At 37.2% G+C, this 25,528-nt stretch overlaps 1 protein-coding gene across 1 annotated transcript in view; it reads left to right on the plus strand.

The window, feature by feature from the left end:
- Positions 1–6,106: 6,106 nt before the first annotated feature.
- LOC148759021 (uncharacterized protein C3orf20-like) overlaps positions 6,107–25,528 on the plus strand; it is an 82,080-nt gene continuing 62,658 nt past the window's right edge. The window contains 2 exon segments of the mRNA XM_088789700.1: positions 6,107–11,200; positions 20,310–20,809. Coding sequence (XP_088645826.1) covers positions 20,650–20,809 — 160 coding nt within the window. The 5' untranslated portion in view covers positions 6,107–11,200; positions 20,310–20,649.

Consider the following 25,528-nt stretch of genomic DNA (forward strand, 5'->3'; position numbering starts at 1 on the left):
CTGCTCTCGATGGTGGGGCGCAGGGAATGCTGGGACGGCGGAGGACTCGATTGTGGGGTTCGCGCGCGGTTGGGTGAGTGGCTAGCATTGCGGCTGCCGCGGTACTTAATCTGGGTGCCGGCGGGCCTGGCTGCGGTTGGCTGGGGCCAGACCCGGCGCCTCCCTCTCCCCGCGCCTCGGCGTTCGCCGGGCTAATCCGCCCTCCTTGAATCAAGTTGATCGCCTGTGCCTGTGGACAGGCGCCGTCTGCTAGAGAGGGGCGTCTCTGTTGGAACAAAAAAGTTTTATATTCGCGGTTTTATAAAGCGTACCGGAAGCGAGGAAAGGGGCTAAAAAAATGTGCTCACTTGTACACACTCCTTTTTTATGACTGAGAAGGACTGTGTTGTTATTCACAATTACAGCTCACGGCAAGGCCGTCCGGGCACGTGAGATAAATCTGCTGAGGGGACTGAAGAGGCAGTCAGAGAGGAAGAGAGCAGGAGGCGTTTATTATTAGAGAAGCCAAGAGAATACAGCATCTCCGGTGGGGCGTGATCAGCTGCGTTGAGTACTGCCAAGAGGTCAAGTACGAGGACGGAAAAATGTCACGTATATAGTAGCATGGAAACCGTTGGTGACCTTAGAAAGAGATAGATAAATGGAAGCCAGACTAAAGTGAGTTGAGGAACGTGAGGAAAGAGAATCTCCTCATCCTTCAAGTTTCAGTTTAAAGGCCACTCCCTCAGAGAATCCATCCTCAACAATCTAAGGCCCTGTTCTTAGAACCTGTCACTGAATTCTTAACCTTTTCTTCATGACAATTTTTAATTAGTTTATTTGTGTGATTATTTGTTTTATGTATGTCTCCTCAGTACCTTGAGCTCTGTGAAGACAGGGATCCTTCATATTTTGTACTCTTATCACCAGCACCTACCTCTCAATTAGAGCATAATAGGAACTTAGTAAATAATTGTGTAAATAGCACTTGAGAAGTGCCAAGTACTTTACATTCATTATCTCATTTAATCCGATTCTGAGTTGAGTAAATTAGAGAGTTTTGGTAATTTGCACCAGGTCGTACAGCAAGTAAACAAGAGTTAGAATCCAAACCCAGGACATCAGACACCAAAAGTTTAATAATTCTGTATTCTGCCTTCCCAACTGAAATTGCAAATCACTTCAGTAAGTATTGATTGATAGTAGACTAGAAGTAGTTTTTCTTGGTGGAAGATAAAAAATGAATAAGACACAAGTCCGTACCCTCAAGAAAGTTTAGCATTCAACAAAACAGACATGTAAAGAAATACAATAAGTGCTAATACTTTCCTTACATTATTTATTAATTACTTTCTGTTCCATGTTAGTCTCACACAAAACTGAGAAATTTATTTATTTTAATTTTATTGGGGAATATTGGGGAACAATGTGTTTCTCCAGGGCTCATCAGCTCCAAGTCAGTGTCCTTCAATCTAGTTGTGGAGGGCGCAGCTCAGCTCCAAGTCCATTTGCCATTTTTCTCAACCTTTAGTTGCAGGGGATGCAGCCCACCATCCCATGGTGAATGCCACACTATGTCAGTTCTCAAAACTGTTTCGTAAGCTTTTCTCAATAATGAAATCCCTAAGTCTGATGTCCTCTAGTCTAAAGAAAGAATTGTAAATGGCATAGCCTGGTAATAGGGGAGACTTGCTATGATGTTATTTTTGATAAAAACATTGATAAGAATTTAGAGGTTCTTAGGGGGCTAGAGAGGAGAAATTGGATTGCAGAAATATTTCTAATATAGAACTAAGAAAACTTAATGGTCCACTGAATGTGGAGAGGGAAGAGTTGAGAATGTCACCCAGGTTTCTTTCTGGCTTGGGTTCTTGGGTGGGTAATGATACCACTCCCTGAGATAGGGAATGGAAGAGGAGGAGTAGGTTTTGGAGGAGGTGGAGGGGAAGATAAGCTTTGGGCATTTTAATTTTGAGATGCCTGTAGGGCATCCAGGCAAAGATACCTAGTAGTCAGTTAGAAACATGGATCTGGAGATAGAGGATTATTAGAGCTTGAACGTGAAAGAAGGCTATGAATGAGGTAGCTCAGGAAGAAGGGAAAAGGACCAAAAACAGAACACAGCCCCGAAGGACACTAATGTCTTGGGGGATTGTTTGTTTGTTTGTTTATAACAAACAAGGGTGGGAAATTCTGTTAAGGAAATTACAAAGGAATGATAGAACAGGAAGGAGAAAATGCTTTAGAGAATCACATGGAAGTGAGAGAAAAAGTTTTACAAAACAAAAGGTTGCTCAGCTACATCAACTGTTGAAGAAAGATCAAATAGTACAAAGTCTATACCACTGATTTTAGCCATTAGGAGGCCACTGTTGGCTTTAGTGAGAGCAATTTTATTAGAGGGCCATAAAAGGATCCTCACAAGAGACTGGGATGCACTATCCTGGACACCAGCTGGAGGAACAAAGTATCCTTTTTCTCAAACCCACTTCATCAGTGACTCTTGCAGTGCTCTCCTCTTTTGTTCTCTTGGAGAGCACATTTCGTGAAATTAATGGTGGCTCTCTAACCACATTCTCTTCTGTAATTTCCCTATTTTAGATCTGTCCAAAGGCATCCTAAGTTACCTTTTATTTTATAATATATTATCATCTCCTTTTGTAACTGGAGAATAGTTAGGTAATAATAGAACATCTTTACCTTCCCCATAATCTCTATGTAGCATCCATGAGTTTAAGCTAGACTTTGGGAAGCACATACATAATTCCAAGAAATATTCCTATAGCCAAGATGTCATGAGTATCATTACCCACATGGAAGTTTCAAGTGTTTATTGGCCAAGGCTCCGTGGGAATTAGTATCAGTGGTTCACAAAAGAAAGAAGAGCTACATACTGGAGGACAACTGACAGTACTATTCATGGGCTCTGTCTTCTTATCTCTTCTGATAATAGTTCCCACAACCAATTAAAGAACGATTATTCTGGTGTTGAAGGCAAAGGTGGGTAGAGGTGAATCCTAAGAATATATTGTGAGTGAGGCTATATATGGAAAAAGTTTAAAGAGAGTGTCTCAAACTTTTGGTCTCAGGACCCTTTTACACTTGAAAAATTACAGAGGACCCCGCAGACTTTTTGAATGGTTATGTCTTCCCAAAACTCATGTTGAAACCTGATCCCCAGCGTGATGTATATTTGGAGGCAGGGCTTCTGGGAAGTGATTAGGTCGTAAGGACAGAGCCTTCATGAATAGGATTAGTACTCTCATTTAAAAAACTACAACAACAACAAAACCCCAGAGAGCTCCCTTGCCCCCTTCTACTATGTGAGGACACAGTGAGAAGACAGCTCTCTATGAACCAGGAAGCTGGACTTCACCAGACATTGAATCAGACAACTTGATAATGTCCCATAGTCACTGAGACTTGGTTGATTTTGGTTTTGTTTTTTGTTTTTTTCTCTCTTGCTTCAGTTTGGATGGTTTCCATTGCTTTGCCTTCAAATTCACTTGTCTTTTATTCTGTAATGTCTAATTCCTGTCAAACCCATCCAGTTAATGTTTCATTTCAAATACGATATTTTTCAGTTCTAGAATTTCCATTTGTCTCTTTTTTGTAGTTTCCATTTCTCTGTTCATATTTTCTATTTATTCCCTTATTTGTTTTCTTTTAAATATTTAAACACATTTTAGCTACTTTAAAGTTCTTATCCCCTATTTTCACCCTCCCTACTCATTTCTGAGTTCATAATTTTTTTCTTCTGGTTAAGAGTCCCATTTTCCAATTCTTAGGTCTAATAAGACGTAAGACACTACTTTGACTTTCGTTGTCTTTCTTAATAAAGTGTTGAATATTGTTCAAGTAGTCAGTTAATTTACTTGCATCTTAGTGTGATACTTTCAAGGTTTGCTTTAAAGTTTTTTTTAAACAGAATTAGAATAGCCTTTACACTTGGGCACCACTGTCCAATATGAAATCCACTAGCCATGGATGGCTCTTAAGCACTTGAAATGTGACTAATCCAAATTGAAGTGTGCTGTAAGTGAAAAATGAACACTGAGTTTCAGACTTAGTATGAGAAAGAGATTGTAAAACAGCTCATTAATAATATTCTGTTAGTTACATGTTGAAATGATATTTTGGACATATTTGGTTAAATAAAATGTTTTATTAACATTAATTTTATCCGTTGATCTTTACTTTCTTCAAGAGGTTACTAGAAAATTTTAAGTTACATTTGTGATTTGTTATATTTCTCTTGAATAGTACGGTTGTAGTGCTAGATTAGCCCTATTTCTAAAACCCTGCCTTTCTGGGGTGTCTACTAAATTCCTGGGGTAGTTCATGAGATTTCTCCATGTGGCTGGCTGGAACACCAACATCTCTGGTCATTGTTTAGCCTCTAGCTCCCGAGTAGTTGTTCTCTCCTAATGGTAATTTGCCTAGAGTTGTGGTGTCTTTCCCTGTGCTGTCTTCTCTCTGAAGCTTCCTTCTCACTGAGATTTGATCTTCACTTCCTCAGTGACACCACCATGCTTTGTTTGGCCCTTCCTTGTGCTGTGGTCTGGAAAGTGCCTCCATGCAAAAAGCTGTGGTGATCATGATGCTTGTTCATTTGTTTTTCTTCTGTTAGAGATCATAGTTCTGTATTTTCTGTTGACCAAGGTCTAAAAATAGTTGTTTTATTTTTCCTATTTGATAATTGCATTCGTGGAAGGTCTGTGTCCAGTACCAGTTACTATATTATGACTGAAAATGGAAGTCCTTATCATGATCTTTCACTTCCATGTTGCAGGGGTTCATTAAATGTCTGATGCGCTTTGCTTGCCAGTTTATATTTTAAAATGATGCCGTAGGAAAACTGACTGGAATCTCTGTGTTTGTGGGCAGGACTTTGTGAACTGAGGAGTTTAGCTTTAATGTGAATGGATGAAAAGCAAACTCCAGAAGTTGGATCCCTGTAATAGACACTGTTGGATGCCTACCCAGAATTCATTTTTAGTTTTTCCCTTGCTAATATTGCCCTTCCTGCCTACCCAGGTGCCTAACCAGGTGGATCTATCCTTAACTCAAGGGTACATCCTGATTGGGCTGACCTAATACACAATTCCAATCCCTCTTCCCAGTGGTTTCATTAGGCATAGACATGTGGTGCAATTTTGATCTATGAGACATGAAGGAAAACTATTGAGAACTTCTGGAAAAGGTTTCCTAAATCTTAAAAAAATCAGACAAAAGAAACTACAGTCCTGTTTCTTCTTTTGGAGTCTGAGAATGATTCCATATTGGGGCTGAAATCTGAAGAACACAGAAGGGTGGAAAGATGCTGTGCCGTTGTTGATGTTATTCAGCCACTGAATCGGGAAACCCTAGGCTAGTCACTGTTCCTCCAAACATGTAAGATATCACATCTCTGTGTTGTTCAAACAGATTTCTGATACAAATTCCAGAAGGTAGAGGACCTGGTGCTCAGTCGGCTGTCTTAATCTAGAAATTGCAAGTTTGCATTTCCAGTGAGTAAGGATGACTGAGATAAAAGACATGAATGGAATCAATTGCTCTTGAGGTTCTGAATGAAACACAGGTGTAGTGTTATTTTGGGGTCAGAACCAATAGATCTCTAATATTCTTTGGGTCTGAAAATGGCAGCAGCTAGTGGGACAGAAGATAGGTACATTTTAAGGCACTCAGATATTTTCAAGGACCTGATCTCTGGAAGTTGACATCACTAGATTGGTATGGGTGAAAGCTGGAACTAGTTGAGGCTCTTGTGTACGCCTGGAAAAAAAATAATTTACGTGCCATAAAACTCACTATTTTAAAGTGTACAATTCAGAGGGGTTTACTAATTATAAGTGTATAACCACCACCACTAGCTAATTACAGGACACTTTCCATTCATCAGTTGATAGATATATGAATTGTTTCTACTTTTTGATTTATGAATAATGCTATGAACTTTCCTGTTCATACAACAAGTGTTGTGGATATGTTTTCATTTCTCTTGGGCATTATCTATGAATACAATTGCTAAGTCACATGGCAACTTTATGTTTAACCTTTTGATTAACTGCCAGACTTTTTTCTTAATTAAAAAAATTTTTTTTCAATTACAGTTGACAGTCAATATTATATTAGTTTCAGGTGTATAGCATAGTGGTTAGACATTTATGTAACTTATGAAGTTATCCCTCTGATAAGTCTAGTATCCACCTGACACCATACATAGTTATCACAATATTATTGACTGTATTCCTTGTGCTGTACTTTACATCCTCATGACTGTTTTGTAACTATCAATTTGTACTTCTTAACTCCTTCCGCTTTTCCCCCAAACCCCCTCCCATCTGGCAGCCATCGGTTTGTTCTCTGTATCTAAGTTTGTTTCTGTTTTGTTTGTTCTTTTGTTTTTCAGATTCCACATATAAGTGAGATCATATGGTATTTATCTTTCTCTGACTGACTTATTTTACTTAGCATAATACCCTCTAGGTCCATTCATGTTTTTGCAAATGGTAAGATTTCATTCATTTTTATAGCTGAGTAATATTCCCTTGTATATATGTATCACATCTTCTTTATCTAGTTGTCTATCAATGGACACTTAGTTTGCTTCTGTATTTTGGCTATTGTAAATAATTCTGCAATGAACGTAGGGTGCATATATCTTTTCAAATTAGTCTTTTACCACCAGACTGTTTTCAATAGCAACTGTACCATTTTACATTCCGACAAGCATAACGTTTCTTGCATATCCTTGTCAACACTTATTGTCTGTTCTTTTTTTACTGTAGCCATCTTGGTGTGAAGTAGTATCTCATCATAGTTTTGATTGGCGTTTATCTAATGACTAATGATGTAGAGCATCTTTTCATGTGTTACTGTCCATTTGCATATGTTCTTTGGAGAAATGTTTATCCAAATCCTTTGCCCATTTTAAATTGAGTTGTCTTTTAACTGTTGAGTTTAAGAGTTCTTCATATATTCTGAATATTAGACCCTTATTACATATATGATTTGCAAATATTTTTCCATTTCTATGATCCATTTGCAGTTAATGCTTTGTATATGGTGTGAAGTAAGGGTTCAACTCATTCTTTTCCATGTGGATAACATTTGCTCCATTACCACATATTGAAAAGACTATTCTTTCTTCCATTGCATTGTGTTGGCATCCTTGTCAAAAATTAATTGACCATAAATATGAGGGTTTACTTCTAGACTCAATTCTAATCCATTGATCTATTAATATACATATATATCCTCATGTCAGTACCACATTTGATTACTCTAGGTTTTGTAGTAACTTTTGAAATTGTAATTTGTTTTTTGTTTTTTCCAAGATTGTTTTGGTTATTCTGGGTCCTTGAATTTCCATATGAATTTTAGAAATTTTAGCTTGTTATGCTGTAAAAAGGACCATTGGGATTTTGACAGAGATTGTAATGAGTCAGTAGATCAATTTGGGGAGTATTGCCATCTTAACAATATTAAGTCTTCCCATCATAAATGCAGGATACCTTTCCATGTATTTAAGTCTTCTTTAATTTCTTTCAATAGTGGTTTGTAATTTTCAGTGTTACAAGTCTTGTACTTCTTTAGTTTATTCTTAAGTATTTTATTCTTTTTGATGCTATTGTCAATGGAGTTTCCTAAATTTTACTTTTAGATTGTTTATTGCAGGTGGATAGAAATACAACTGATTTTTCTATATTGATTTTAAATCTTGCAACCTTGCTGACTTTGTATATTATCTCTAATAAATTCTTCATGAATTCCTTAGGGTTTTCTATATGCAAGATCATTTCATGTATGAATAGTTTTACGTCTTCCTATCCGAATGGAATGCTTTCTTCTTCTTCTTTTTTCCCCCTAATTGCCATGGCAAGAACTTCCAGTACAATATTAAATGGAAGTTGTGAGAGTGGACACCTTGTCCTTTTATTGTTCCTGGTTTTAGGGGGAAAGTTTTCAGTCTTTCAACATTAAATATGTTTGCTGTGGTTTTTTTGCAGATGCCATTTGTGGGATTGAGGAAGTTCACTTCTATTCATAGTTTGTTGAATGTTTTTATCATAATAGGGTGTTGGATTTAGCCATATACTTTTTGTGTATCTATAAGGATGATCCTATGGTTTCTTGTCCTTTATTCTGTTGATACGATTGTTACATTGATAGATTTTTGCCTTCTAGGATAAATCCCGCTTGGATATAGTATATATCCTTTTTATATGATGCTGGATTTGGTTTGCTAGTATTTTATTAAGGATATTTGAGTTGATTCTCATAAGGGATATTGGCTATAGTTTTCTTTTTTGTGATGCCTTTGGTGTTTTGTATCAGGGTAATAATGCTGGCCTCACAGACTGAGTTGGGAATATTTTCCTCTTCTATTTTTGGAAGAATCCAGTGTACTCTTATTGCTTGCAGCTGCCTTTTATGAGAATAAGAGTTCAAGCTTTCCTTTTGCTGTGGGTGTAGACTACAACAGTTGGAAGTTCTTTGATGTTCTCAGGATCATCCCTTTACTTCCTTCTTCTCGCCATGCTACCTCCCTGATTTTGTCAGTGTCTGCTCTCTGTGTTTCAAGGTGACAATGGCCTCATTTGAAATACTATGCATTTATTTGTTTTAGCTACTTCTTCTCTCCTCCCAAGGAAACATATACTGTCTGTTTTATCACAATTTGTGTTTCAATAATGCAAACTAGCTAATGATTATTAAATAAGGGAATGATGTCACTATACTGTGGAAGTTGCCATCCTCTATTTTTCATACTTGACGTTTCTAGTGAAAGGGGGGCCACAGTAGAGGTAATAGAATTATAGCATTTATTAGGACAGAAGAAAAAACCTTCAGTTCAGTTGCATAGGCAAGAACTCTTTCGACTCTTAAAAAAAAAAAAATGAACACTAGTACCCAGGGAGCCCATCCCAGAAAGGCATACCCCCAGACTTACAGTTCTTGGATTCTGGCATGTTCCACTTTTTCTATGCCCACCTAAAAGTCAGCCCCACTGGTGAGGATATCCACTTCAACCACATTATTTTAGGACCCATAAGTTTGCATTTCTACTCTGTTGTTTTTAAAAAGTATCCCCTGAAGCAGCCCTGGCCATAAGTGCCTGTCTAGACTGTTTAAGTTACTCCTGAGGTACCAGTCATTGTTTTTCTTTTGTACTATGGTTCCAAAGTAAATAGCATAAATTTTAAGTGGTGTGCTCTCACCCTATTTTTCCCATGAGCCCTATTATTTTTAGTGTACAATTTTGCAGGACATGAGGATTTTCACAAATGTATATACTCATATCACATGTGTTTACATTTTAACGAGCGATTTTGGAGATACTGGATTTACTCTGTGAGGGAGGAACACACTTTCCTCTACCCTCAAGGTTCTTCTGCCTGGTCTAATAATCAAATAAACCTGAGACAGATTAGCAAGAGAAATTAACCAAATTTAATACATACGTATGTAAGGGGCCCCTGCATACATGAGAGAGTCAGACACCCCACATTATCGAGAGGCTCAGAGATAGAAAGGGAATATGGGCTTAGGGATGAGGTAAGGTGCCTTTGGGACTTAAAAGGGTCATTGCAGGATGAAAAGAAGATGCTTAGTAAATAGAAGTTTGTCCTGCCCTATAAATAGGTCAAAAGGGGATATATCTTATTTCTTATTATGGGCAAAGCCCCTAATTCAAGTTCTTCAGGATAGTTAAGGGAGGGGCAGAAGTTTCTCTTGAGCCTAGGCTAAAGTCTTTAGCTCAAAACAATCTATATACCACAGAGGCACATCTTGGAGTGACTCGTTCTGAAACCCCATAACTCAAAATGGAATCTCTAGCAACAGTGGCAGGACGATGAGATAGAAATGTTTATATAAAATGGAGTTTTTGATGTCCTCCAAATCTCATTTTAAATAGATTCACTTCTCTTTAAGGAGGGGCTAGTCAAGTCTAAGCCTTGTGAAATTTCATTTATTAATAATAAATTATGTTAATAAATTAATATAAGTATTGATATCATTAGCTATTAACTAGTGATGCTCAGTCCTCTGCGTATCCCACCCATCCTTTGGTACTGTTGCTGCTGCCCGGTCATCTACTGTGTGCTCAAATTCTTCATTGCAAACCCACGAGGCCCATTAGCTTTAGTTAGCCAGCCCCAGACTTCCCCTTCAGTCACGATTGTGTGATTTTCACAACCTGCGTGGTAAAATCTGTCCCTTTGTCAGTGGTTCCGAGACTTGACATTCGTCAGTATCACCTGGAGGACTTGTTCAACCACAGGGTCCTGGATGCCACGTCTGGAGATTCTAACACATGGTACGTTAGGTCTGGGTGAGTATTTGCGTTTCTAACAAGGTCTTGGGTGATACTGATGCTGCTGACCCAGTGACCACATTTTGAGTGGCATTGCTCTAATGTCCCTTCCAGTAGCAGTAACACTCATCTTCACAGGCGGCTGTTCCTTCCCTATCAAGCCTTTTTGTTTGTTTGTTTGCCTAGTGTGTCATCACAGTCATTCTCAGCTGGGGACAATTTTGATCCCCAGGAGACATTTGGAATGTCACGAGACACTTTTGTTGTCATAACTAGGTAAGAAGGCATGCTACTGGCATTTGGTAGGTAGAGGCCAGAGACGCTGCTAAACATCCTACAATGCACAAGACAGCTCCTTACCACAAAGAATTATCTGGCCCAAAATGTCAAAGCGCCAAGGTTGAGAAACCTGGATATGACACTGCTTTATTTCCAATAGCATGAAATCTTTCTAATTGTATCTATGTCAAGTCGATAGCCTATGACGTGAAGATGAAATGGTTGTGTACCTGCCCCCCCCCATTTTTTAAAATAATTCATTGAAAATAAAATATCTAAACTTTAAAATCATCGAGTACTTTGAAATAACACAGACATGATAACTTGTCTTCAGATTTCCAACTTTTCCTTCTTAGATCTCATGGAAGAATGGAAGACTTTACTGAAGCTAAACCTTTGGACATTGGACCTATCTATTTCTTTGAGCAGATAATAATATTTCAGTCTCATGAATTGTAGTTTACTTTTTTTTTTTTAATTCACTTTAACCAGTATTTTTCTCTACTTTTTAATCAGAAAGGTTTCTTTCATTTTAGGTGAAACCAAAAAGGAAAAAATGGGAAAAGAGAGAATACGAAGACCATTTCCTCATTTGAGACACACCTTATGAACTATGTATAGGTAAAACATTTTCAAAGGCTTATAAGGTGCTAAGAACCAATTCTTCCCTATTCCCCCGCCTTCCCCCCTTCCTTCCAAGAAACTACATCAGGGAATTACCCCTTCAAGGCTGACCATGAAATCAATCAGAGAACTTTATTTTAGCCAGATCAGTGGTAATTTAAGCATAATCAATTAAATTGTCCATTCTGGTTTTTTTGCTATTCCACAACAAACCGAGCCCCAGTCTTGCTTTAGGGAGTTTGCACTAGATATTCCTTTTGCTTTCTGCATTGCTTACTCCCTGTTTCCTTAAGTTTTTATTTACACATCTGTCACATTTGTGGTGAGACTTTATTTCAAATTTCTATCCTGTTCCCACCTTGGCAATTTCTATCCCCCTTCCTAACTTTTCTGTTGTACTTATCACTTTCTAACATTGTAAATGATATCTTTTTTGTTTGCCCTCTGTCTCCTCATGAGAATATCAGGTCTGTAGGGCAGGATTTTTTATCTACTTGATCACTTCTCTATCTCCAATCCCAAGAACTGTGCTTGGCACATAGGATGTGCTTAATAGAGATTTGTGATTAACAGCCACAGAACTGTGTCAAGCCCACAGAGATGAATGAAATAATGGAACTAGTCATCCCACAACATTTTTACCCTCTAGTTACTACAATTTCTTAGCTTGTAAAGTGGAAATTAAAATACCCAACCTGTCTTAGAACATATATCACTAGGCTGCATGAAGTTAAAAGTTATCAGTTATCCCAGTGATTTCTTGAGCTGGGGTGATTTTGCCCCACCTAGGACATTGAGCAATTTCTGGAGACACTTTTGGTTGTCACAACTAGGGGGTATAGTGCTGTTGTCATCTAGTGTATACGTAGACCCCATGGATGCTGCTAAACATCGTACAATACACAGGACAGCCCCACCGCAACAGAGAATTATCTGGTCCAAAATGTCAACAGTGCCAGGTTGAGAAACCCTGGTATTCACTAATCTGTATTTTTTTTTTAGCCTATTATAATTTTTCTCAAGACCACTGCAAGTTGCTGCTATTTTCAGAAGTTTGTTGTCTCTTCATTTCCAACTCTCTGCTTGAAAAGCAGTTCAGCATGACTTGGTCATCTTGTATCCACAGTTCTTGGCAATCAATGAATTCAGATTGTCATATGACTGATAAGTAGGTCTGTTTATTATAGAGCTTCAGGGGCTTATTGATTTCCCAGATTTCTCATTTGACGCATTCCTCAGGGTATGTCTTAAACATTGCTTCTGTCCACTTTGCTTGGAAACACTCCATTTAGTCCACCGGCAATCCTGTTGCTGCTATTACACCAAGAATAAAATCCACCTGCAAGCCCTTCTGTGATTTTCTATCCTGCCTGCCTTTGACCTCCTCGCATATCCCTCCATGTCACTCACTGCTCCCCAGCCATTATGGCCTATCTATTCCTTTAACAACCAAATTAATTCCTGCTTTAGGTTCTTTGCATTTGCTGTGCATTCTGCTTTGAATGTTTTCCCACCATATTATTTTATGGTTGGCTCGTCCTTATCATTCGAGTCTAACTGAAATGTTGCCTCTTCAGAAATGGCATCGATGATCTCCCAAATCCAAAAAGGCAATTCATCATTGCAGTTATCACCATCTGCTTGTTTTCTTTTTTTCGTTTTCCCTTCACTCTCTCCTTTCTCCTTTCATTCTTTTCTTCCTGTCTTTCCCCAACTAGAATATAAGATTTGTGAGGACAGAGGTCTGTCCTCTTCACCATGTCTCCCCAGCACCTAGAACTGTGTCTAATGAATATTTATCGAATGAATGAATCACTTCTTCACATGTGCTGTGCCTAGAGAAGTGGGGCTACTTTAAGACTGAACCAGGTGCCAAGGACTTCATTGTTAGTTCTCTCTTGTTAAGATTGTTAAGTCTGGTTTTGAACTGGACAGTCCATTATTTGAGCTTCTGTCTGAAAAATAAACCAGACATATCAATATTATTGTTTTAAATGCACATTAAATTTGTTAACCTTTGTAACAACCCTCTGAGGAGGTACAATTATTAACCCCATTTTATATATGATAAAACTGAGGCAATTAATAAATGATAGGTGTTACTATTTTATTATAAGTACAGTCTTTATCATTTTATTTGAGCAATAGATAAATCTGACAGTTATAGGATGTTACAAAGAAAATTTAAGGATGTTACAAAGAAAATACCATGAAATGGAGATAACAATAGCTGTCTCCTACGGTAAGTTTTAGAGTCTGGTGAAATGATGTTTATGAGAGCAACTTTGAAAGCTTATTATAAAGTGATATTGAAATTTATGAGTTATTATAATGATATATTTAAAGTTTTCAAAAATGGGTCTTTTACCTTTTAAATATCAATGTGAAAATATAATCAGTGCCCAAAGATCAAAGATTTAAGATCTGCATTTAGAAATCTTATGCCAATTCAATACCTTTTGATCTAAAAAAAGTTCCCTTTTATTTCACATTAAACCCTTAGTTGGGAAACCAATGTTATTTTTCAAACTATGCTAATGGAACCACCATTTAGAAGAAAAATGCAAGTGGCTCCTTAGTGCTGTATACCAATTTACAAAAACTTTATTCATGTAAAACTCCATTGGGTGTTGATGTCTTTCACCACATAGACTTGGTGAGAGAAAACTCTTTGAAATTGTAATGACTTGGGCAGCTGTGTTAGAAACCTTTGAGCAACTGGTTTGGAGGAGAACATTTCAGAGGACAGCTCATTTAAAGTTCTTTTGTTCATGCCTCCGAGAGTGCGGTGAAATCAGTTTTGGTTTCTTATGTGATAGATATTTGTTGAATGAATGAATGAATGAATGAATGAATGAAATGGTGGCCAGATTACAGATTTTAAGCTCCTAAAAAAGGAAGGGCTGTGTCTTCCTCTCTTTGTATTCCAGGTAACACAGTGCCCAGGCAATGTTGGCTTGATTATCCTCTTAGAATTTATTGTATCAACTATCGAGAGGCTTGGAGATTCCTCTGAGGCTACTTAGTAAAATATGTGCTTAGGATGTAAATATTCTGTATTCAGCTCATGGTTTCTGTCTTGAAAAAGAATCACATCTGAGCAAGGCTTAAACCCAGTAAAGTCAGCTACCTGGACCTAACTATCTTTCTTTAATATTTGTTGAGCAGCTATGTGCTAGAAAAACAGCACAACAAAATAAAGTCTCTGCTTCAAGAAGCTTTCACTGAAGCAAAAGGAAACATATGAAAGCCAAATAAACAAGTAAATATATAGAATATCAAATAGTAATATGTGCCTTGGAGAAAACAAAATAGATTTAAGGGGATGGGAGTGATGCTATTTTATATATTCCTACAGTAATATTTGAGCAGAGACTTGGAGAATGTGAGGGAACATGGTATGTAAAAGTGGGAAGCATCCTTGGTATGTCTGAGGACAACAAAAGGGCCAGTGTGGCTGAAGCAGAATGAATTGGGAGATTATAGTAGTAGGGGATAAGACCATAATAAGAGGAAAGGGAGAGGGTCAGATCATGAAAGACCTTGGAGGCCACGGTTATACAGGCTTTTACAATGAGTGAGATGGGAAGCATTTGGAGAATCTGAGCAGAGAAGGGTTACTAGACATGATTAAAATGACCTAGCTTCTGTCCTGAGATTCAATTTAAGGAGTGGGGAAAAAGGCAGAAGAAAGACCAGATAAGAGGCTATCTATAGTAATGATCTAGGTGAGAGATGATGGTAGATCAGCCAAGTATGATAGTTGTGAAAAAGGGACAAAGGGGTTGGATTCTGGATATAGTTTAAGATAGAGATGACTGGATTTAATTTGGAATTTATGTGAGAGAGAGGAGTCAAAGATAACTTCATAGTCTTTGTCCTGAGCAGTTGGAAGAATGGAGTCGCTGTTTATTTAAATAAATAAAAACTAAGGGAAGAGCAGGTCTGGTGTGAAAAATCAGGAGTTCAGTTTTAGACATGTTAGATAAGTTGAATTTGAGATGCCTATTTGATACGTTATATAGGAAGTTGGATATACAAGTCTGGAGGTCAGGTGAGAGTTCAGAGCTGGATGTATGTATTTATGAGTAGTCAGGGTCTAGACGGTTTAAAGCCAATCAGTTGGGTAAGATCACCTAGTGAGTATAGGTGGAGAGGAGAAAAGAGGTGTGAGAGGGAAACATTGACTCAGAGATGAGGAGAAACCAGCAAAGAGTTGGAGAAGGATAGCTAGTGAGGGAGGAAATCCAAGAAAAAGTGTTATCTAGAAAACCAAATGAAGAAAATGTTTCAGGAGTGTTCCATTATGTCAAATGCTGCGTGGGATGGGGCTTGTTTGAGTTGAGGACTGAATAGTGGCCATTGGATGTAGCATTATAAAGGATTTGGGTGACTTTAAAAGAAGTTTATCTGTGGAATGGTGGGGACAGATAGAGTGGGTTGAATAAAGAATGGGAACACGTATAAACAATTTTCAAAGACTTGCTGTATACCACTTCACAACCATTAGGATGGCTATTATAAAAAATAAAAACAATAAAACATAAAATAACAATTGTTCGCAAGGATGTAGAGCAGGGGTGTCCAAACTGCGGCCCGCGGGCCAACTGCGGCCTGCAATCCATTTTTAATTGGCCCGCAGCAAATTCCAAAAATATGTTTAGTTTACTTAAATAAACCAGGTGAGGCAATATGTACTTTACCTCGAGTGAGTGGCCCGGCTGTTTGTTTATTTTACCGCATGTGGCCCTTGGTGAAAAACGTTGAAAAAAGTTTGGACATCCCTGATGTAGAGAAATTGAAACCCTTGTTCATTGCTGATGGGACTGTAAAATAGTGCAGTAGCTGTGGAAAATGGTATGGCAATTTCTCAAAAATTTACACATAGAAATTTCATATGATCTAGCAATTCCACTTCTGTGTATATCCCCAAAAGAAGTGAAACAGGGACTTGAACAGGTATTGAACACCCATGTTCACAGCAGCATTACTCACAATTGCCAAAAGATAGAAGCAACCCAAGTGTCCATTGACAGATGAGTAGATAAAGAACATGTACACACATACAACGGGATGTGATTCAGCCTTAAAAAGGAAGGAAATTCTGAAACATACTACAACAATGATGGACCTTGAAGACATTATGCTAAGTGAAATAAGACAGTCACAAATGAAGAAATACTGTGTGATTCCTCTTACATGAAGTTCATAGAATAGTCAGTGTCATAGAGACAGAAGGTAGAGTGGTGGTTGCCAGAGACCGTGGGGCAAAGGTAAAGGGGAAGTAAAATTTCTCCTCTACCCTCTTAAGGTCTCTGGCTGGGACCGACATAAGACAGATCAATAGGGGAAGAACTTACAGATTTTATCCAGTAATTTTTACATGTATGTAGACCCACACAATGAAGACCCAAAGAAGCAGTTATAGCCCCGTGCTTTTATACTAGGTTGGACAAAGAGTAATAAAGAGTAATAAACTGAAAATGTGATGAAACAAAGGGTTTGGGCTAGGGCAGCTAATCATGGAGAAGTGACTACAAAGATAAGGGTTAGTTTAACAAAGTGTAGTTTGTACAGATTTCTCTCTGCCTCAACTCCCTCTCTCTGGTGATAAGAATGTTTCTTTTCCATGTCACAGGAAGGACATGTTTCATATGGGAGTTTTATCTCCTGCTTTCAGGAAGAAGAAGGAAGGTCAGAATGCCCTTTTTGCATCCATACTGTTTCTCAAGTGGCTTTAACTCAAAATAATATGCCAAAGCAGGACATTTGGGGATGGTGTGCTCTGAACTCCTCAAAGGGAGAATTGGGAGTTAGTGTCCAGTGGTTACAGAGTTTCAGTTGGGATGAAAAGTTCTGAAGATGGATGGTGGTAATTGTTGCACAGCAAGGTGAATATACTTAATTCTATAGAACTGTATACGTTAAAATGGTTAAAATGGTGAATTTTATACTATGTGTATTTTATCACAATTGAAAAAGAGTTTTGCTAAAAGGGGGCAGATAAATGGTGTGGTAGTTGGCAGGGCATGTTCACCTCTATATCACTTCCTAAAAGTTTATGGAGGAAAGCACTGAAGAAATTTATAAAAGGAGGTTGCTCCGTAGTAATACTTTATAAGGGAGAGTCTGCTAAAGCCTCACCGCCCTTTTGTCTCTACTTCCCAGATTCAAGCCCTGGGCGTATAAGGTCCCAGAGATGGCTGTGGTCAAAGACAAAAGTAACCACCTGGGAGGTGAACTCAGGTCAACCAAAATGTCTGTGGGACTGAGGATGACCTGGGGGTGCCATGTCATTCATTAATTTCTCATTGTTCTGAAAAATTCTCTTAGGAAGTAAAAAATGACACTCGATGGGCAGCACATTCTCTCTTCTGGGATGTTAAGCACATGGGGGGCCAAGTCTTAATTGTAGTCACTTTGGGAGTAGAGTTAAAACATTAAGAATTCAGAGGGTCATATCAAAGGTGAACAACTTTGGCCCAAGACAGTGCCAAAACTCTCCCTCGGGATCGCAGTGGCCATGGAGTTGGACATCTGTTCCCTTTTCTAGAGCTTCCGTACCCTGTTTCCCCGAAAATAAGACCTAGCTGGATAATCAGCTCTAATGCATAAAACCAGGTCTTATATTAATTTTTGCTCCAAAAGACACATTAGAGCTGATTGTCCAGCTAGATCTTACTTTCGGGGAAACAGGGTATTAGTGTAGATATTAGTGTAAATATTAGTATAGATGTAGTATAGCTCTCTATTTCTTTAGACATTTTTATATGATTGCCCTACTCACAGCCTCTATTAATATAATGAGGGAGAAACCAACTTAAATGCTAGTGGGCAGCTGTACTCACCTGCAGTTCATTTCTACTGCACAGGAATGCTGCCGCAGCGTGGACAGTTCTTTCCATTTTTTAAGGGAAACCTGGAATATAGATTTGTACAGAATACTTCTGGTCCTCATATCTTGGCAATTAATCCAAACATTTTTAAATGCTGTGTATACTTTATTAGACAAGCCAAACAAAATATGGCTCTAGCTCCTGCCCTACGGCTACTGGTTGCTGAACTCTGACCTAGAGTTACTCAGTTTACAGGATTTGCAGAAATTTGTCCACTGTCACAAAAAAGTATTGTTTAGCCTGGTATTTTTCTGAACTCATTTGGAAACTTTAGTCCAATTTTCATATTTAACAACACTCCAGAAAAATGCCAAGGAAACTAAAGAGGCCCAGATCAGTTCCTCTCACTAAGATACTGTTTTTTTAAACTTAGTTTTGTTGAAAGTGAGATTCTTACCCTATAAATAAATATAACATTCCTCTTCAGTGACAAGGGAAATAAAAGATTTACCTCAAAGGTTTGTTGAAACATTTAGTCCAATGTCAACCACTTATTATTAAAATTTTTAGACAAACCACAGTTATTATTTAATAAATGACTGATGGTTTTGCACTTACATACATAAAATACTATGTAGATAATGTAATACCTATTTAATAGAGTTATTGTGAGGGTTGGATAAAGTAGTGTATGTGAAAGTACTTTGTAACTATAATGTGATAAATACATTTACAGTGTCATTATAGTTAACAAAGATTATTAAAATAAGATCTGTCTTCTAAAAATCAGTGATTATATAAAATGTACGATCTATACGTATGTATGTGTGTATGTATCTATGCGTATTTTCTCTTCAGCTGTGCCTGATAACACTGTTAACCCCATCCACCCTTGAGTTTTTCATTGGTTATTATATTTTTCAGCTTTATGTCTATCTGATTCTTTTTTATATGTGCTCTAGTGTGTGTGTGTGTGTGTGTGTGTGTGTGTGTGTGTGTGTGTAGTTTCCACTTCTTTGCAAAAATTCTCAATTTTCGGACATAGTGAGCAGAATAATTTGAAACTATCTCCTTTTGGTTCTATTTCTGTCAATTGCTGTTTCTGGTGGTTCTTATTGATGTTCTCTTGATGATTTGTGAATCTGATTTTTTAAAAATTGTGTCAGACATTGTATTTGAAAAATAGTTTTTAAAAATAATTTGAGGTCTAAGATGATATTATCTTCCACTGGAGGAGATTTACATACATTGTTTCTATCAGAGACTTGGGAATAGCAACCGTTTGGGATCACCTTAATTCAGTTTCAAGAAATGAGATAATTTGAAGCTGTGTTCCAGTGTGCTGGGCTAGGTCTACTTCTGGATAGCTCTTACTCCTGGCATGCAGCCTTTTGGGTCTCAACCAGTAACCTTGCTTTTGAAAACCCTGGATTCCGAATTGTGAACCCTTAGCCCCCACAAAGCTATTAAAAGCGCTGATCATCTCTACGCCTCTCAGGTGCCACTTCTAGAATTGGTAAATTCCCCATCCAGCCTCTCACCCCCCCACAACAGTGGAGTGGGGGCGAACATGGGATTTTCTTCTTTGGATTTCTGTCTTCTCCCAGATACTCACAGCAACATCTGATAGGGGTGTGTTGGATAGGCTAAGGGAACACAGAATGTGTTTGTAGACTAAGTAAAAAATTCAGAGAAGGCTTTCTGGAAGAAATTATCTCTGTCTTGTCTTATAATTAAACCAATGAATAAACAACACACACACATATTGGTTTTTATCATCTGTATATAAACACAATAAATGTTTATTGTAGAAAAGTTAGAAAAGTATAAAGTATAAAAGGAGAAAATAAAAAATAACTTCCATAATCCCACAATCAATTTATTTTTGAGTGGGCATTTGCTTAGTCTTTTCACTACTAGATATATGATATGTACACTAAAAATTTGAGATCATGCCACACATACAATTGTATATACTTTTTATATGCTATTATAATGTAAGTATTATCCCGAATTATTAAGAGCAATTTTCCAAACAATTTTTTAAGACTACACATTATGTGGGTATGGCATTATTTACTTATCTGTATTCCTATGAGCCGTTAGGTTCTTTTCAATTTTTACTAATATCAAAAAATAATACTGCAGTTAGCAATTTTAGACATAGACGTTATACATCTTTGTAATTATATTTTAAGATGAATTTCTAGAAGTAAATTACTAGGTTAAAAAGCATTAATATCTTTAAGGCTCTCATATGCTTTTCACAGTCATACAAAGAGTACCGAATCTAAAAAGCTGGAGGAGGAAGCAAGACTACCTACAGCAGCTGCATCTGAGGAGAAATGTGAGTTCCATTCATTTGGCATCTCACAAACTCCTGTTGTTTCCAAGTTTTCCACTAAACTTAAATTCTCCAAAATATATCTGCAAAAGAGTCTATTTGAACAATACAAACTCATTGCTGCTGAAATACTCTATGAACTTGGGGAGATATTGCAGAAATAAGCTGAGTATAACATTACTTTCCCTGTGGGAATTGCAAATCTTGTGAATTGCAGTTGGCATGATCTTATTGAAGGAGCTTGTAAGTGTGCAACCAAAAATTCAATGTTGAAGGAACATAGTGCCTTACAAAAGAATTGCAATTCCATGACCATAGTTGACAAAATCAGCAGCTGTTCAGGAGAAGAGTATCATAAGGAAAATCATCTGGTGAAAGCAAAAAAAGAGCACCACCATGTTGCATCAAGCGAATCTATGGAAAAAAACATGTAAGTAGAAATTACTAGTTAGATTTATAAATAATCATCCCGGCTTAAAAAAAAAAGAATAAAAGCAACAAGTAAGAGAGCTATTGATAAAACGTTACGATCATACATTCATGATATTTGGTTTGTACTAATCATTTTATTTATTTATTTTTAAATTTCACTTATTTTTTTCAATTACAATTGATATTAAATATTATATTAGTTTCAGGTATATAGCATAATGGTTAGACATATAAAATTTATGAAGTGATCTTCTGTGATTGGTCTAGTACCCTCCTGACGGTATACATAATTATTATATTATTGACTATATTCTCTATGCTGTACTTTACATTCTCTTCACTATTTCATAACTACCAGTTTGTATTTCTTAATCCTTTCACCTTTTTCACCCATTATCTCCACCCCCTTCCCATCTGGCAACCATCAGTTTGTTCTCTGTATCTATGAGTCTGTTTCTGTTTTGTTTATTTATTTTGTTCTTTAGATTCCATATATAAGTGAGATCATATGGTGTTTGTCTTTCTGTTTGACTTATTTCACTCAGTGTAATACCTTCCAGGTCCATCTATGTTGTCACAAATGGTAAGAGTTTATTCTTTTTATGGCCAAGTAATATTCCATTATATATATGTACCATCTGTTCTTTATCTAGTCATCTATTGATGGGTACTTAGGTTGCTCCCATATCTTGGCTATTATAAATAATGCTGCAATGAACATAGGGGTGCATATATCTTTCTGAATTAGTGTTTTAGATTTCTTTGGATAAATACTCAGAAGTGTAATTGCTGGGTCATAAGGTAGTTCTAGTTTTAATTTGTTGAGGGACTCCATATTGTTTTCCATAGTGGCTGCACAAATTTGCAATTCCACCAACAGTGCACGAGGGTTCTCTTTTCCCCACATCCTCGTCAACACTTGTTTGTTGATTTATTGATGATGGCCATTCTGACAGGTATGAGGAGGTATCTCACTGTGGTTTTAATTTGCATTTTTCTGATGATTAGTAACATGATGTTGAGCATTTATTCATGTCATTTGGCCATCTTTACATCTTTTTTGGAGAAATGTCTATTCAGGTCCTTTGCCCATTTTTAAATTGGATTGTTAGGTTTTTTTGGTATTGAGTTCCTTATAAATTTTGGATATTAACACCTTATCAGATATTTCATTGATGATTATCTCCTCCCATCATTTTAGTAAGTTAGTCGTGATTGTTGGGAGTAAACTACAAAAATTTATAGTGTTTTCAGTTCCATAAAGCATCTACTATGCTTCCTAGCCACGTGATATGGAGTCTTTGCTTCAGGGGATCTTACAAATTCTTTTTGTAAGATCGGCAGTCCAACATAAATGATACTAGCCACATAATTGTTTAAATTAAACTTAATTTTAAGATAATTGTAGATGCACATGCAGTGGTAAGAAATAATACAGAGAGAACCCATGTACCTTTCACCATACTCCCCACATGGTAGCATCTTGCCAAACTGTAGTACAATATCACAACCAGGGTACTGAGACTGATGCAGTCAAGATTCAAAATATTTCCATCACTGCAAGGATCAGTTATGTTGTCCTTTTGCAGTTAAGACCACTCCTCTTCTGCCCCCACCCCGCTCTTTAACCCTGGCAACCACCAATGTCATCTTAATTCTGTGTTTTTGTCATTTCAAGAATGTTAAATAAATGGGATCATACAATGTCTAACTTTTGATGATTGCCTTTTTTTCAGTTAGCTTAATTCTGTAGAGATTCATCCAGGTTGCATGTATCAGTAGTTTGTTCCTTTTTATTGCTCAGTAGTATTCCATGGTATGGGTATATCCCAGTTTAACTATTCCCTCCTTGAAAGACATCTGGATTGTTCCCTTCCTTCTTCCCTTCTTCCACCCCTCCCTCCCTCCCTTTCAGGTTTCAGCTATTATGAAAGCTGCTAAAACATTCATATGCAAGTTTCTGTGTAAATATGTTTTGGGGTTTTTTTTTAGAAGATTTTATTGGGGAAGGGGAACAGGACTTTATTGGGGAACAGTGTGTACTTCCAGGACTTTTTTTTCCCAAGTCAAGTTGTTGTTCTTTCAATCTTAGTTGTGGAGGGCGCAGCTCAGCTCCAGGTCCAGTTGCAGTTGTTAGTTGCAGGGGGCACAGCCCACCATCCCTTGCGGGAGTCAAACCGGCAACCTTGTGGTTGAGAGCCCACTGGCCCATGTGGGAATCAAACCGTCAGCCTTCAGTGTTAGGAGCACGGAGCTCCAACCGCCTGAGCCACTGGGCCAGCCCTTGTGTAAATATGTTATGATTTCTCTTTGATTAATGCCCAGAAGTACAGTGGGCTGTATGGTAATTGCATGTTTACTTTTATATCTAACTGCCAAAAAGTTTTCCAGAGAGGCTGTACTTTTTACATTTAACATTGTATGAGTGATCCCATTTTTCCACATTCTCACCAATATGTGCATATCACTATTTTTTATTTTAGCCATTCTTATAGGTGTGTAGTGATATTTCATTGTGGTTTCAGTTTGCATATCTCTAATGGCTAATGATGTTGAATATCAGCCATCTATATGTCCTCTTCAGTAAAATGTCTTTGCTTATATTCTAATTGGATTATTTGCTTTTTTATTGTTGAGTTTTGAGAATTCTTTATATATTCTAGATCCTAGTCCTTTGTTATAAATGTGCTTTGTAAATGTTTTCTCCCAGGACTTTTCATGCTTTTAATAGGGTATTTTGCAGAGAAAAGGTTTTAAATTTTGATGAAGTCCAATTTGTTTTAAAAAATATTTTATGAAGTGCTTTTGGTATCAAGTGTAAGAACTCTTTGCTGAGCCCTAGATCTTGAAAGTTTTCTCCAATTTTTTTCTAAAAGCTTTATAGATTTATATTTTACATGTAAGTCCATGAACCATTTTGGGTTTACTTTCGTATAAGGTATAAGACCTAGGTTGAGGTTCATTTTTTTTTGTGTGTTTATGGATGGCCAGTTGCTTCAGCATCATTTATTGAAAATGTTGTCTTTCCTCTGTGATGGGCAGAAATGGGCTGTGGAAGCAGTATCACTGCATCTGTGTTCTCTCAGTTGCTGGGCCAAATTATGGCTTTCATGGGCCCGAAGCACTTTTTCCTTCATAGGTCCCTTCCTCCATAAAAATTATGAAAAATTAGATCTTACAACTGCATTTTTATAAAGACAAATATAACACAGCTGGGCTCATTATTGTATATTCATTATTGTCACATTCATTTTTTTTTCAGCTTTAAAAGAAACTAAAATTGAAACATTTTTGTCATGTGCCTAACGGAGAAGACATTTCTGTTGCCCTCTTCCTTCGCTTCTAAGGGACCAATCTCCTCTCTCAGAATGTTACTCTAGCCACCTGATTGTTGTGGGAAACTTAGCCTCTAAATTTTTCACAGTTAAAATGAAGTTTACTACTTTATTTCCAAGAAATTGGTACTGTTCTCAGATGCTGAAAACATTTGCAAGTACTACACCCAAGAATGTTATTTTAAAAAGGCTAGAGGTCTAAAATATTTGCTGATAATAATTTCAGTAAACTTAATAGGGAAATGTGAGTGACTGGCACAGCCGTGCAATTAAAAAAGGATGAAGAATCTCACCAGAGATTACCACCACACCAGAGTGAAATTTAATATTCAAGACTTTAAGATTTCTTATTTGACTTCTATTGTATTGAATATATATAAGCAAGATTACATGTAGCAAAATATATATAAGCAAAAGATTACATGTAGATTACTGATAGTTTAAATGATAAAATCATTAGTTTACAGATCATAGCGAGCTTTCTCGACCTTCAGTCATCCTGATGTCCCTGTGAGATAGCTAATACGTAGGATTTCTGTTTCACTGAGAAAACTGAGATTCCAAAGGACTGAATAACTTGCCCAGAGTCATACAGTTTCTGATAGATCTATGATCCCAACCCTGGTTTTATGACTCCCAGTTATATTATCCTTTCTGCCACTTTATCCATAACTGCCATTCTACTATCCTAATGATGATAATGACATTGACAATAAGAATAAATAGTAGTTGTAGCTATCCCTACAACTACCCTCTGAGATAGAGAAGTGACTTAGTAAGCCTTTCCTCTTAGGTTTCCTGGGTCCAAATCCTGACCATGGCGCTTGCTAGTTGTATAACTTTGAGCACATTTTATAAACCTCTTTTTGCCTCAGTTTTGTTATCTCTAACATGGTACTGCTAATTGTACCTCCTTCCAGGATTGTTCTGAATATTGAATAAGTTAACACTAAAGCACTTGGAAAAGTAGCTAAACATAGCAGACCTACGTAGGTATTTATTGTTGTTTTATTATTATTACCCCCATTCTCTTGTATGATCCTCGTATCCTTCTGATACATAGGTATTGTCATTGGTTCCTAATGGTTAATAAGGCCCAATACATCTGCCTTAAAAAGATGATTTCAGAAATATAATTTTTACTTTTTAAGGACAAGTGATTGCTATTAATAAAGAGGTTGAGATGCTTTGTAGCAGTGGTTCTCAAAGTGTGGTCCCTGAACCTACGCATCAACCTCACTGGGAACTTCTTAGAACAGCAAATTTTCAGACTTACTTGATTTCCTCATTTGTAAAATGAGGATGATTAATGGGAAACTTTGTTGAGAGAATTGATACGATGCATGTAATGTACTTAGCATAGTGCTGACACGCAGTA

The sequence above is a fragment of the Rhinolophus sinicus genome, chromosome 1 (genome assembly GCF_057876585.1).
Source record: "Rhinolophus sinicus isolate RSI-liver-muscle chromosome 1, RSI-T2T, whole genome shotgun sequence".
NCBI lineage: Eukaryota > Metazoa > Chordata > Mammalia > Chiroptera > Rhinolophidae > Rhinolophus > Rhinolophus sinicus.